The sequence below is a fragment of the Carcharodon carcharias genome, chromosome 17, assembly GCF_017639515.1.
Source record: "Carcharodon carcharias isolate sCarCar2 chromosome 17, sCarCar2.pri, whole genome shotgun sequence".
In the NCBI taxonomy this organism is placed as follows: Eukaryota; Metazoa; Chordata; class Chondrichthyes; order Lamniformes; family Lamnidae; genus Carcharodon; species Carcharodon carcharias.
The window spans coordinates 64,420,831-64,434,350 of record NC_054483.1 but is presented as its reverse complement, the minus strand read 5'-3'; the positions used below and the strand labels follow the sequence as shown (position 1 = coordinate 64,434,350).

Below are 13,520 nucleotides of genomic sequence, written 5' to 3'. Positions count from 1 at the left end.
TTGTCCCCAAATCACCGAACAAATAAGATTACCGTTAAATCTACCAACTTTATTAACATGTTAAGTTCAAATTTTGAGGCCACTTTAAGAAAATGAAAATGCAGGACTACTGCTGGAGTCATTTCTTTTTTTAAGCGATGCAAATTTAAGAATTTTTGGCCTGCAGGACATATAACATAAAACAAATGCAGTGATATAAACTCAATATGGCTCTGATATAGCTTAAAATTGTGTTAACACAAATATGAGCAGGAACATTTCTATGAATGTAAAACAAATTAGCACATGTAAAAGCAGCACTGGTTTTAATGGTAAATGGAAATAAAAGTGGTCGGATTAAGCACTTGTGCATTACATCTACTGTCTGATAGATCAGAAATATTCCCTGTTCTTAAGAACTTCTACATGAGGGAGGTTCTGGCTATGCCAGTGTTGGGGCCTTTTTATATTGCCTACTGTATGCTGACAGAGATCTTTTCTTGCTTTTGTTTCTATATTGAAAAGATGTGAATGTACATAAAGACTGCAGGACAATATAAAAGCTAAATACAGCAGATGCTGGAAATCTGAAATAAAGCAAAAGGTGCTGGAGATATTCAGCAGGTCAGGCAGCATCTTGGGATAGAAATAGAGTTAATGTTTCAGGTCGATGACCTTTCATCAGCATAGAAGAGTGTTGAGCCAGGAGGAGGGAGCAGGAGGAACAAAAGGGAAGGTTTGTGATAGGATGGAAGGCAGGAGAGATTAACTAGCAGACGATTCCTTGATGCAAAAGCCAAAGGGAATGGGAATGGTTATAGTAAGAAAATAAAGGCTGTGTCCAGATGAGGTGTGAAAGCAACATGAAGTAATAAGGAAACAAGATAGCAAAAAAACTTCAGAAAAAATACAGAGAACAAGATGGCGGCAGAGGTTATGAACTAAAGTTGTTGAACTCAATATTGAGTCCAGAAAGCTGTAGAGTGCTAAGATAAAAAAATGAGATGCTGCTCCTTGAGTTTGCATTGAGCTTCACTGGAAAACTGAGCAGGCCATGGGCAGAAAGGCCAGAGTGGGAGCAAGGTGGTGAATTAAAACGACAAGTGACAGGAAACTCTGGGTTATGCTTGTGGACTGAATGAGGTGTTCCGCAAAGCAGTTACCCAGTCTACTTTCTAGAATGTTAGCCTTCTGGATTTTGTACTTGAATTGGATCTCAGAAATGAAAGGCTATACAGCCTTGGTTCAAACATGGAAAAAAGGGTTGAACTCCAGGAGCAAGGTGAGAGTGACTGCCCTTGACATCAAGACAAAATTTGACCAGGTGTGGCATCATGGAGCCCTACCAAAACTAGAGTCAATGGGAATCGGGGGAAATCGCTCCACTGGTTGGAGTCATCCCTAGCACAAAGGAAGATGTTTGGGGTTGTTGGACGTCAATCATCTCAGTTCCAGGACATCACTGCAGGAGTTCCTCTGGGTAGTGTCCAACCATCTTCAACTGCTTCATCAATGACCTCCCCTCCATCATAAGGTCAGAAGTGGAGATGTTCGCTGATGATTGCACAAGGTTCAGCACCATTTGTGACTCCTCAGATACTGAAGCAAGACCTGAAGAATATCCAGACTTGGACTGACAAGTGGCAAGAGGCATTCATGTCACACAAGTGTTCCAGACAATGACCATCTCCAACCAGAGAGAACCTAACCATCGCCCTTTGACATTCAATGGCAATACCATTGCTGAATCCCTCACTATCAACATCCTGTGGGTTATCATTGACCAGAAACTGAACTGGACTAGCCATATAAATACTGTGGCTAAAAGAGCAGGTAAGTGGCTATGAATCCTGTGGTGAGTAACCCAACTCCTGAATCCCCCAAAGCCTGTCTACAAGCTACAAGGCATAATTCAGGAGTGTGATGGAATAATCTCCATTTGCCTGGATGAATGCAGCTCCAACAACACTCAAGAAGCTTAACACCATCCAGGACAAAGCAGCCTGTTTAATAGGCACCTCATCCACAGATATTCACTCCTTGCACCACTGACGCACAGTGGCAGCAGTGTGTACCATCTACAAGATGCACTGCACAAACTCACCAAGGCTCCTTAGACAGCATCTTCCAAACCGATGACTACTACTATCTGGAAGGACAAAGGCAGCAGGCACATGGGAATAGCGCCACCTGGAAGTTCCCCTCCAAGGCACTCACCATCCTGACCTGGAAATATATTGCCGTTCCTGCACTGTTGCTGGGTCAAAATCCTGGAACTCCCTTCTTAACAGCACTGTGCATGTACCTACACCACACGGACTGTAGTGGTTCAAGAAGGCAGCTCACCATCATCATCTCAAGAGCAATCAGGGATGGGAAATGAATGCTGGCCTAGCCATTGACACCCACATCCCATGAATGAATAAAAAACTAAGCCCTATTGTTTGTTTTAACATTGGAAAAACATTACCTTTCCCTGAAATTACTTCTTTATCTACTCGCCATCGAAATCCAAACTGTCAGATAAGGAAATTATATTAGTAAAATGGACGATACTGTAGTGTAGATATTTAACATTCACGAGAAGAGCATACTGGTTAAATTGACTGAATTTAAAAAGGTTATCTTAAAACCATTTGACTACTGATACACATTTAAACAGCGTTATCACAATTCTATTTAAGTGTGACTTTTTGATTGCAATATTACTGCTTAGTGGCACAGTCCTAGGGCTAGCTTTACTGGGATAAGATATTTCATTGTAGGGTATAAAGGTTTAATACCATTAGATATCCATCTTCCATATTGGCAAAGATCTTGTATCTAGCACACAGTCAGAGGATGCAGGGAAATGCTTATGTTGTAGGTGTAAATATCTTAGACAACACCTTCTAAACCCATGACCGCTACCATCTAGAAGGACAAGGGCAGCAGACATATGGGAACGCCGCCACATGGAAGTTCCCCTTCAAGCCACTCACCATCCTGACTTGGAAATATATTGCTGTTACTTCACTATATCTGGATCAAAACCCTGGAACCCCCTCCCAGAGACCATCAGCTTTGCTGATACAGATTTTATAATTTTATTTACTCTGAGTCATTTTCTGCTCTCAGTTTATCAAACATTTCAAATATAACAATGTTTTAGCATGAAAGTGTTACTTTTATTTCTATCTATAAAGTGATTGGCTCGCATTTTGCAGTTAGTAGTGAATGAATGGCACCACTCTGATTATGCTTACCCAAATAATCTCTACAGGCTTTTGCATGGAAGTTTCTGAGAGTCAAAATGGTGCAGTGCCCTCTACTGGGGGTTTGGGATCTGTGCGAACTTGGTGAACAACTGTCTATCGAAAGGTCACAGACCTGAAATGTTAACTCTGTTTCTCCTTCCAACATCTGCCAGACCTGCTGAGCATTTTCTGTTTTTATTTTTTTATCCACAGTATTTTGTTCTTGCCTATCTCCTTAATCAACCAGTCTGAAGAATCCTTATTGAGCTATTTGACAGCATCACCATTATTCAACTGTAAAATTCAGGCCATTATAATCTCCAAATGACCATTTTCAACCTATGTATATTTATAAACAAAACTATCACAGTTTTCAGATCCATACCTTATTGTATTTGTATCGACTCAAATCAGCAATACAATATTCTTTGAATAATTTATCATAGTATTTCTTTGCAAGTGTTTTCTCCCTAAAAGATGGAGAAATCTTGTTTAGATAATCTAAAGCAAAAGGAAACCAATTTTATTTTTTTAAGCTTCCGTGTAAAGTTAGAATGTCCTTCAAATCAATATGCTTTCCCTCAGTTCCCCGATCTAAAGCAGGCAGATATCCTACCAGTTATACAATTAAAGTTAGTCTCTTTCTCCAACGTTATCAGATTTCAATCCACTGCAAACCAAGTTATGCCTGGTCCCAGACCTTCTCTTCCTGAGGGCTCGAGGAGTAAATACAAGATGCCACTGGCTATGCCTATAATTAAATCAGGTCTACTGTATTATCAGGTCATTGTGATGAGGCACTATCAAGGCCTACACTTAGGTAAAAACTCAGTTTAGAGATCAAGAATCTTGAAATAATTTATATTAGATTTCAAATAGCTTGAAGCAGCAATAAAAGGTAGCTAGCGTATTGCCTATTTTAATTTCTGACTATTAAGCTATTTATCATGAAACATGGCAGTGTGATTTTACCAACTGTCTTCTACTGTCAAGTTTGCAATGTATGCTAGGAGCTTGTTGAAGAGATCAGTAGATTACAATTCCAGTTACAAACAACGGAACTGCCCAACAGCTTCAGTACCAGAACTGATATATCAGTACATCAAATGTTATTAAATGATTGAAAATTCCAATTCACAACTCAAGCTAAAATGGCACAAAATGCTTATTTTTCCCTTTACATTTGTTATCCCAAGCATGTGTTATCTCCAGCAGGTTGCAGAGTATAAACAGTAACTAAAGCAGTAAATATAAAAGATTAAAAGACAAAAACTATCTATAAGCATTTGGTAAAAAGCATCGATTACCAAGTCATATCAGTTTCATCATCTTCTGTCCATAAAAATCTATGGTTTTCTTTTATCACGTCCAGGTCTGTTTTATCATTCACTCTGCAAACAAAAATTTACAGTGGACTCAGTAATCATGGAGGCTTAAAATGCAAAAACAAAATAAAGCGTATTGAAGGGTTCAAAAACAGAACTGGTACATTACATCAAGGCCACAGGAGTGTAGTAGAGAAACAGATTAATTTGTCCAGCAACATAAGTCAAATGTAGCCCTGCAAGATTTCTGGTACACACATGTCTTTACAAGACATTGGTAGTTAAGGTTTTGCTTATTTTATCTCACTGGTAATGTCAAGTATCTTCAAGTGTTGAAGTTTGAAATTTATCCTTCCATAGCCATTCTTTTTAGGTTAGAAATTCACACAAGATTAAATTAGAACATTTTCTTTTAGTCTTAATTTCATGCCAGTGCAGGCATGAAGACATACGTTAAAAAAAGTATTCTTTTGAAAATGTACCCTGATGAACTGTGAGATGGCTGCCAAGGGGGTCACCTGAGTTTTACAACATCAACAACCTAGCAAGCTTTCTGGAAAGCTCCAAATTGGGTGATACTGGGCAGGGGTCTCGCTTGAATGGACAAGGCTAAACAGCATACTTCTGTGAAATTTCACACCTGCTACTGTCAAGGCTTACTCCAAAATACAGGGACATTAAAGTCCCAGGCTCTCTCAGTCCAGGTACACCATGTAACAAAGGAGGGCTATCGAGACTGAGTATTCACAATGAAGTGCTAAAGACCACGATCTACCTTCTATTGTATATAATTGGCTTTTGACCATGTGAATGAAATTCCTTTTTCACGATGAAAGACCTTCATTTGCCTTCCATCATGTATCAATGGTCATTCATCATGTGATTGAAACTGCCCTCTGATTTTGAAATCCTTTTATCCAAAAACTGAGTGAGAGACTGGGCAGTCTGCATACCACCAGCAACAACAACACATCTACAAAGAAAAGGCTGTGTCATCTTGCCTTTTCAGGGCTTGTGAGGCTTCAAGTCTGTTAAAGGCCTCCTCCAATCTGTTTAGGACAACTCCGAGTTCATCTGTAAGAAATTGGACCTCCATTTACAACAGCCATCAGGACCTGTCTACACGACCTGCTGAACAATCTATACCTCGAAAGAACCCTGCAGTTAATCTGGGTTTGACACCAGCCACCTGAACTTAATTTCCAGAGTGGAAAAAGCTTCCTCCTTCACTGGACTCTCAAAGATACATGAACTGCTAACTGTTCTGTTTGCTGTTAATACTTGTAGAAATGCACTCCTTTCTTTAATTGCATCTTTCTTGTGTGATAAGTAATTGATGCAATGTTAGACTTTCTATGGATAAATAATACTCCATGTTTAAAACCATGAAAATATGCTGCTGCTGACTTTGAAATTGACCACACACTAATAAAGGGTTTGGGAACATACATTAGCCTTATCAAAATTAAATTACACTGATTATAAACAGAAGGGAAAGGCAATTCAGTTGCTCTCTCTTCCCTGTCCCTAACACTTAACCAAGGCACAAATGACAGCCAATGTGACTGTGACAAAGGTAAATTATCCTTCAGATGTTGAGTTGAAGCATCTTAGCACCAGACACAGTGTCTGCTTGGGTGAAGTTTTTATTTTAGAACTTTATCTGCACAGACTGCGGTGACTGACGTCAAAGTTTACAAAATACACTCCTTCCTCCTCAGTAATTTTCAATTCAGATCAATTACACATTGTTATATTAGTAATAAACAAATAAACTGCAACATGATTCATACATAACTTTTTTCTGATTTCATCAATTTGCTGGTGATCTAGTTGTTTCTGCTGCAGACCAGCAAATAAATATATATATATTTATTATTCAATTGATTTTAAATTCAAGCTCTAATGCTGCGAAAAATAATTTAAAAGGCTAAAGAAATGTTAGCCTTTTTTTTCTCTCAGGGCCTAGAATAGAAAAGGGCAAAAGTTATGTTAAGTGAGGCCCCATTTAGAGTTCTGCATTCAGTTTGCAGTATCACGATTGAGGAAGGAGACAATGGCCTAGGAGTGGGTGCAGTACAGGTTTACAGGATGATACCTGACCTTAAAGGATTACATTATGAGGACAGGTTGCATAAACTAGGTTTTAATTCCCTTGAAGTTAAGCAGTGATCTTATTGAGGTGTTTAAGATAAGTAACTAATAGGATAGATAGAGAGAAACTATTTCCTCTGATGGGTGAGTCCAGGAAAAGGGGCATCACCTTAAAGTTAGACCTAAGCCATTCGAGGATAATGTCAGGAAGCACTTCTTCACACAAAATGTAGTAGAAATCTGAAATTCTCTCCCCCAAAACATTGTTGAGGCTAGGTCAATTGAAAATTTCAAAACTCAACTTGATATATTTTGTTAGGCATGGGTATTTAGGGTCACAGAACCAAGCTGGTTGATGAAGTTAACAAATAGATCAGCCATAATCTAATTGAATGGTGGAACAGGTTTGAAGGGCTGAAAGGCCTACATCTGTTCCTGTGTTCCTAGCATACTCAACATTATTTTTATTTCTTCTGTATTTCTTTACAGATTAATTACTGAAAGATATATAGTAAACAATATCATTTACATTTTTTAAACAAAGCATAATTTTGGATTTGACTAAGCCAAATATTTAGCCAACTAATGCTGGTAATTCAAAGCGAAGTTAGAATTTTATACACCCTTAGGGTATGCATAATACAAATAAATAACTTGATATTCCCTGTAATATGTACGGAAATGATTCCTGATGATGGATTTTCTAATAAATCTTCTGTGCAGTTTGCAATAACATTTCCACCAGCAAAGGGCCAACAGTAAAACGTGGTAAATAATGTCAAGTTTGTGCAAAACTTATTAAATGAAAATAAATGCATTCTAAGGTAGTAACACATTTAGGGAGTTGGGATGATGTTGCTGAACAGCTTCAATATTCTCATAGTTGATAATATTTCAAATTGTTGACATGTCAGGACACATTAGAGGCCAAGCATTATCCTCTATGAAAGAATTGAGTTGTTACAAATATGATTACTTACGTTGATCTCTTTAAGTCTTCTTTTGAGCCACCGTAATATAGCAAATAGTCATTGATGTATTTCTTGTGCCGTGCATACTTACAAAGTTAAGAAAAATGTCACAATTCTGCAGATGGCAGCAAATGTCACACAGTATTACTTCTGTAATTAGAATGCAACACACAGCAACAAGAATGGAGCTCAAACCCATAACCTTTTGACTCAGGCATGAATGCTGCCACTGAGCCAAGGTTGGCAGCTTACCAAGAAGTATAATACCATCACATACATTTATTGGGTAATACAACTAGTAAACAATAATTTTCAAATGTTAACAATCAATCATAAAAACACACCTAAAATAACACAGGGTATCCATAGTAGTTTATTTTGGAGTAGGACAAAGCTCCTCAGAAAGCAGAATTTTAAGCATCTCATCATCCAATTGCAAACTGTGTTTTGCAAAATTATTCTAGCTGCTGAAAAGGCACAATTGAGCTGGAGATTTGGAAGTGCGAAGAGACGATTAGACAATCTCTGTAGCTAAGATCTCCATGTCTGCCAAAGCTTGCTGCGAAAGATTATATTGCTCACTCTACCACTGCCAAACTGCTAGTGCTGTGCATGCAGAGGCAAATGATCTGTTGTGAAATAGTTGTCTGCACTGCCAGCTTTATCTCTTCCATCTAGTAGTATTCCATCAGGCTCACTTGTTGCAGCTGAAGTATTTGGAAATGTCAGATTCAAAATCACAAGGACATTAGTTTTTTTTGACAATAGCAATTGCAGGCAGAAAAGTATCTACAACTGTGTTTGAAAAATGACTTCTGCTTTCTTCAGTATTTTACTTCAATCCTTAAACCAGTGCTGCTTCATCTCGTTTCTTACAACCAAAGCAAGGACTTTGACAACAGATATTTTCCGAGCATCCAAAATGGCTCCAGTACAGCAGGAGGCCATTTGGTCACTCAGGCCCATGCTGTTCTCTGCAAGAGTAATTTAGCTTGTTCCACTCCCCTGCCCTTTCCCATAGCCCTGCAAATTTCTCTCTTCAGGTGCTATCCAATTACCTTTTGAAAGCCACAATTAAATCTGCTTTCACCACCCTTTAGATAGTCCATTCTGGATCGTAACCATTTGTTGCATAAAAATGTTTTCCCTCATGTCACCTTTGATTCTTTTGCCAATCACTTTAAATCTGTGTCTTCTGGTCTCTACCCTTTCACCAATGGAAGCAGTTTCTCTTTTATCACCTCTGCCTGGACCTCTCATGATTTTGAACATCTTTATCAAATCTCCTCTCAATATCTCTTCTCAAAGAACAACTCCAGCTTCTCTAACTTGCCTACATAACAGAAACCCTGGAACTATTCTTGCAAATCTTTACATACCCTCTCTAAAGTTTTCATATCCTACCTAAAATGCAGTGCCCAGAAGTGGATAAAATGCTCCAGGTGAGGCTGAACCAGTGCTTTATGAAGGATCACCATAACTTCTTTGCTTTTGTACTCTGTCCTCTATGTATGAAGCCCAGGATCCCGTATGCCTTTTTAACCAGTTTCGCAACCTACCGTGCCACCTTCAACAGTTGCGCACAGAAACCCCCAGGTCTCACTGTTCCTGTACCTCATTTAAAATTCTATTCTTTATTTTTTATTGCCTCTCCTTGTACTTTCTACCACAATGCACTTCTCTGCATTTAATTTTATCTGCCACGCGTCCACCCATTCCACCAATCTATGTCCTTTTGAAGTCTATCATTATCCTCCTTACATTTCATAAAACTTCCAAGTTTTGTGTTAGGTGCAAATTTTGAAATTGTGCCCTGTACAGTCGAGTCTAACTCAGTAATATATCAAGAAAAGCAGGGGTCCTGTATCGAACCTTGGGAAACATCACTGGTCCTTCTTCCAATCTGCAAAACAACAGTTCACCACTACTCACTTTCCTGTCACTCAGACAACTTTGGATCCACACTGCCACTGCCCCTTTTATTCCATGGGCTTCAACTTTGGTGACAAGCCTACCATACAGCTTTTGTAAAACACCTTTTGGAAGTCCATATACATCACACGAATTGCATTACCCTCAACCTCATCAAAAAACTCAATCAAGTTGGTTAAACAGGATTTGCCTTTAACAAATGGCCTTCCTTAATTACTTGTCTAAGTGACAGTTAATTATGTACCGGATGATCCCTTCCTAAAGGCTCTCCCACCACCAAGATTGAACTGGCTAGTTGTAGTTACTGGGTTAACCCTTACATCCTTTTTTGAACAAGTATTGCAACTGAAGTTGTGATGCAAACAATGCCAATTGACAGAGGTCAGATGATTTTAACTTCACTTCAAGCAGCTGGATAGTTTTGATTTTGTAGAAGCATTAACATTAATATATCTTCTGTGATTCTCTGTGCATTGAATTCCATTCACTTAAATCCAGGATGAACTTTCCACCATTTTCCCTGTGAGCAGTATACCAAACATTACAAAAAATCCTTTCCAAGTTTTCATCATTGCGTGTGCTAACTTTTGCAAAGCTCATCTTTTACTTGTAACATTGCTGGTAGATATTTGAGCAACACAACCTTAATAGCAAACCATCTCATTCTATCATATGTCCAAGTATTGCTTGAAAAATATTTATAAGTTATGCAACAAATGGTAGAGCCTCCAGAATAGCCATCAACAACATTAGAACAGATAAGTGTTTTCCTCTCCATAAGAATTGTCACTGATTTTCAAGATTTGGTGGCATTTTTCTTCTCAATTTACACAAGGCTAACCATTCATTTCTCTTAAAGTACTTCATTTGTTTTGACTTGAATTCTTTAAAGAGAACAGAGACATCGTCAATCTTTTAAATAACTGTATTCTTTATACTTGTATTATCTGCATCACCCAATTTTACATATTAAATTCCTTAACCGAGGTTTTCCACCCATGGTCGTTGACAGGGCCCTCAACCGTGTCCGGCCCATCTCCCATGCATCCGCCCTCATGCCTTCTCCTCCCTCCCAGAAACATGATAGGGTCCCCCTTGTCCTCACTTATCACCCCACCAGCCTCCGCATTCAAAGGATCATCCTCCGCCATTTCCGCCAACTCCAGCATGATGCCACTACCAAACACATCTTCCCTTCACCCCCACTGTCAGCATTCCATAGGGATCATTCCCTCCAGGACACCCTGGTCCACTCCTCCATCACCCCCTACTCCTCAACCCCCACCTATGGCACCACCCCATGCCCACGCAAAAGATGTAACACCTGCCCCTTCACTTCCTCTCCCCTCACTGTCCAAGGGCCCAAACAATCCTTTCAAATGAAGCAACATTTCACTTGCATTTTCCCCAACTTAGTCTACTGCATTCGTTGCTCCCAATGTGGTCTCCTCTACATTGAAGAGACCAAACGTAAACTGGGCGACCGCTTTGCAGAACACCTGCGGTCTGTCTGCAAGAATGACCCAAACCTCCCTGTCGCTTGCCATTTCAACACTCCACCCTGCTCTCTTGCCCACATGTCTGTCCTTGGCTTGCTGCATTGTTCCAGTGAAGCCCAACGCAAACTGGAGGAACAACACCTCATCTTCCGACTAGGCACTTTACAGCCTCCCGGACTGAATATTGAATTCAACAACTTTAGGTCTTGACCTCCCTCCTCCATCCCCACCCCTTTCTGTTTCTTCCCCCTTCCTTTTGTTTTTTTCCAATAAATTATATAGATTTTTCTTTTTCCCACCTATTTCCATTATTTTTAAATATTTTTAAATCTTTTATGTTCCCCCCACCCCCACCAGAGCTATATCTTGAGTGCCCTACCATCCATTCTTAATTAGCACATTCGTTTAGATAATATCACCAACTTCGACACCTATGTGTTCTTTTGTTCTGCTGTCTGTGACATCTTTTGATGATCTGCTTCCATCACTGCTTGCTTGTCCCTACAACCACACCACCCCCCTCCACTTCTCTCCCCCCACCACCTTAAACCAGCTTATATTTCACCCCTTCCTGGGATTCACCTAGTTCTGTCGAAGGGTCATGAGGACTCGAAACGTCAACTCTTTTCTTCTCCGCCGATGCTGCCAGACCTGCTGAGTTTTTCCAGGTAATTCTGTTTTTGTTATCAATTTCCAGCATCCGCAGTTTTTTGTTTTTATTTTTGCACTAATTGATGTTGAGTGAAAAGATCCTAGACGGTGGCAAGCAACTTCACAAAAGGAGATCCAACAAGGTCCAAAGTGCACTTGTTTATGCTCTAATGAACTTCGTTCAATGTTGCATTACTTCCATAATTTCAAATTCTTGGAGGGTCCGAAGCTACAAATCACAGGAGCTTGGATCCACAAAATTGGTCAAGATCCCAATCTAAAATTTTAGTTTCCTCCATGGTCTGCAATAGGGCAAAGTAGTTTGTTTATTTCAATCCTTACATGTAAGTCTAACCGACAGCTACGACCTCATATCTTTGATGAGTCAATTCTCTGCCTTCTTCACCTCTTGACATTTATTACAATCTCCACAGAGACCAAAAACAAAGAAATGTTAACTTCCAATTAATAGGTGAAAGGATGACACAAGATTTTATGTTTTAAGACTTTTACTGCAACAAAAGACTAAAATCACTGCTCACTAAATACTAGGCAACTTATACTTTAAAACACAATATCCCCTTTTTCTTTTGAAAAACCAAAAACACACGGCATATATACTTTACACTGTCTTGTAAGTAGATATTCCATTTGCCTGGGGCCAGTCTAAAGCTCTTAGCTCCCAAGGGTTAACTTATGTTATTTTCCTTTCTCAGCCTTGGAACTTTTAATCTCAGAACTGTCTTTCACAGTGAGGCTTCTTTCCTGGTAATTCTTTCTCTAGCACAAGCTAGGTGAATCTTCCAGCCTCATTTATGTCAAATCCAAAAAGCACAAGAATATCCAAGACTCACCTACTACTCTCAGGTCTATAATAACTCTTATAGCACCTATTTACCTGGACAAGACACAAGAAAAAATGGTCACCTGGCAAACAATTTCCCATTGCCATTCCCCCACCCTTTTCTCTGTCATAATCCTTCTTGTCATATCAATACTACTATAATCAGTTAATGCATTTCTGAGCTTTCTTCTTCTAGCTCATATCCACAATAGATTGAAACTGAAGTCTCCTTTTTAAATTATTAAAAACATAAGAACTAGGAGCAGGAGTAGGTCATTCAGCCCTTCAAACCCACTCCACCATTCAATGAGATCATTGTTGATCTTCTACTAGGATCTCCAAGTTACCAATCTCATCTTTTTTAAACCCACAATCTTTGGGTTCTGAAAAATTCAAGCTTGTCAAATCTCATTATTTCCTGATTTGCCTAATTTTCTTTACTCTTTTCATTTTGCTTGTCCTGCAACAAGGCCTGGATCTTTCACTGTGCTTTTGTAAAATAAAATGCATTGAAGCAGTTGTAAATACCCATGTTTATGGGAATATGAGATTGACATATTTTTGTTAGTTTTCTGTTGAGGGCAAGGCTCCATGTTCTTAAGCTATTCCCCTTGCCCCTCCTGTATTCTGATGGGTTTCTCCCAATTTCAAGGATACAGCATCCATGGCAATAAGGTGGAAACGACGGTTTCTTGCTTCCTCCCTGTTAAAAAAAAAATTACAAATTACAGAAAGAACACATTTATATCAGGCCTTTCATATTATTATATTCAAAACATTACTTCTGAAATATAGTCACTGGTTTTGGGGGCAAATGTAGCAGCCAATTTGTGCACAGCAAGTTCCCACAAACAGCAATCAGTTCATCTGTTTTACTGAATTTGACTGTGGAATTAATGTTGGCCAAGATACAGGAAGAACTCCCTGCTCTTTGGCAAAGTGTTACAGAATCATTCACATCTACCAGTATAGGCAGAGAGTGTTCAAAA

General features: G+C 39.1%; 1 protein-coding gene across 3 annotated transcripts in view; it reads right to left on the bottom strand.

Annotated features, from left to right (window-relative positions):
- Positions 1-13,520, bottom strand: part of fra10ac1 (FRA10A associated CGG repeat 1) — an 89,266-nt gene that overhangs the window by 71,103 nt on the left and 4,643 nt on the right. For all 3 annotated transcript variants that reach the window (XM_041210453.1, XM_041210454.1, XM_041210455.1), the window contains exons 4-8: positions 13,189-13,234; positions 7,615-7,691; positions 4,523-4,606; positions 3,601-3,685; positions 2,450-2,495 (exon numbers count right to left, since the gene is read on the bottom strand). In XM_041210453.1, the coding sequence (XP_041066387.1) occupies positions 2,450-2,495; positions 3,601-3,685; positions 4,523-4,606; positions 7,615-7,691; positions 13,189-13,234 (338 nt within the window). The remainder of the gene's footprint in view (positions 1-2,449; positions 2,496-3,600; positions 3,686-4,522; positions 4,607-7,614; positions 7,692-13,188; positions 13,235-13,520) is intronic.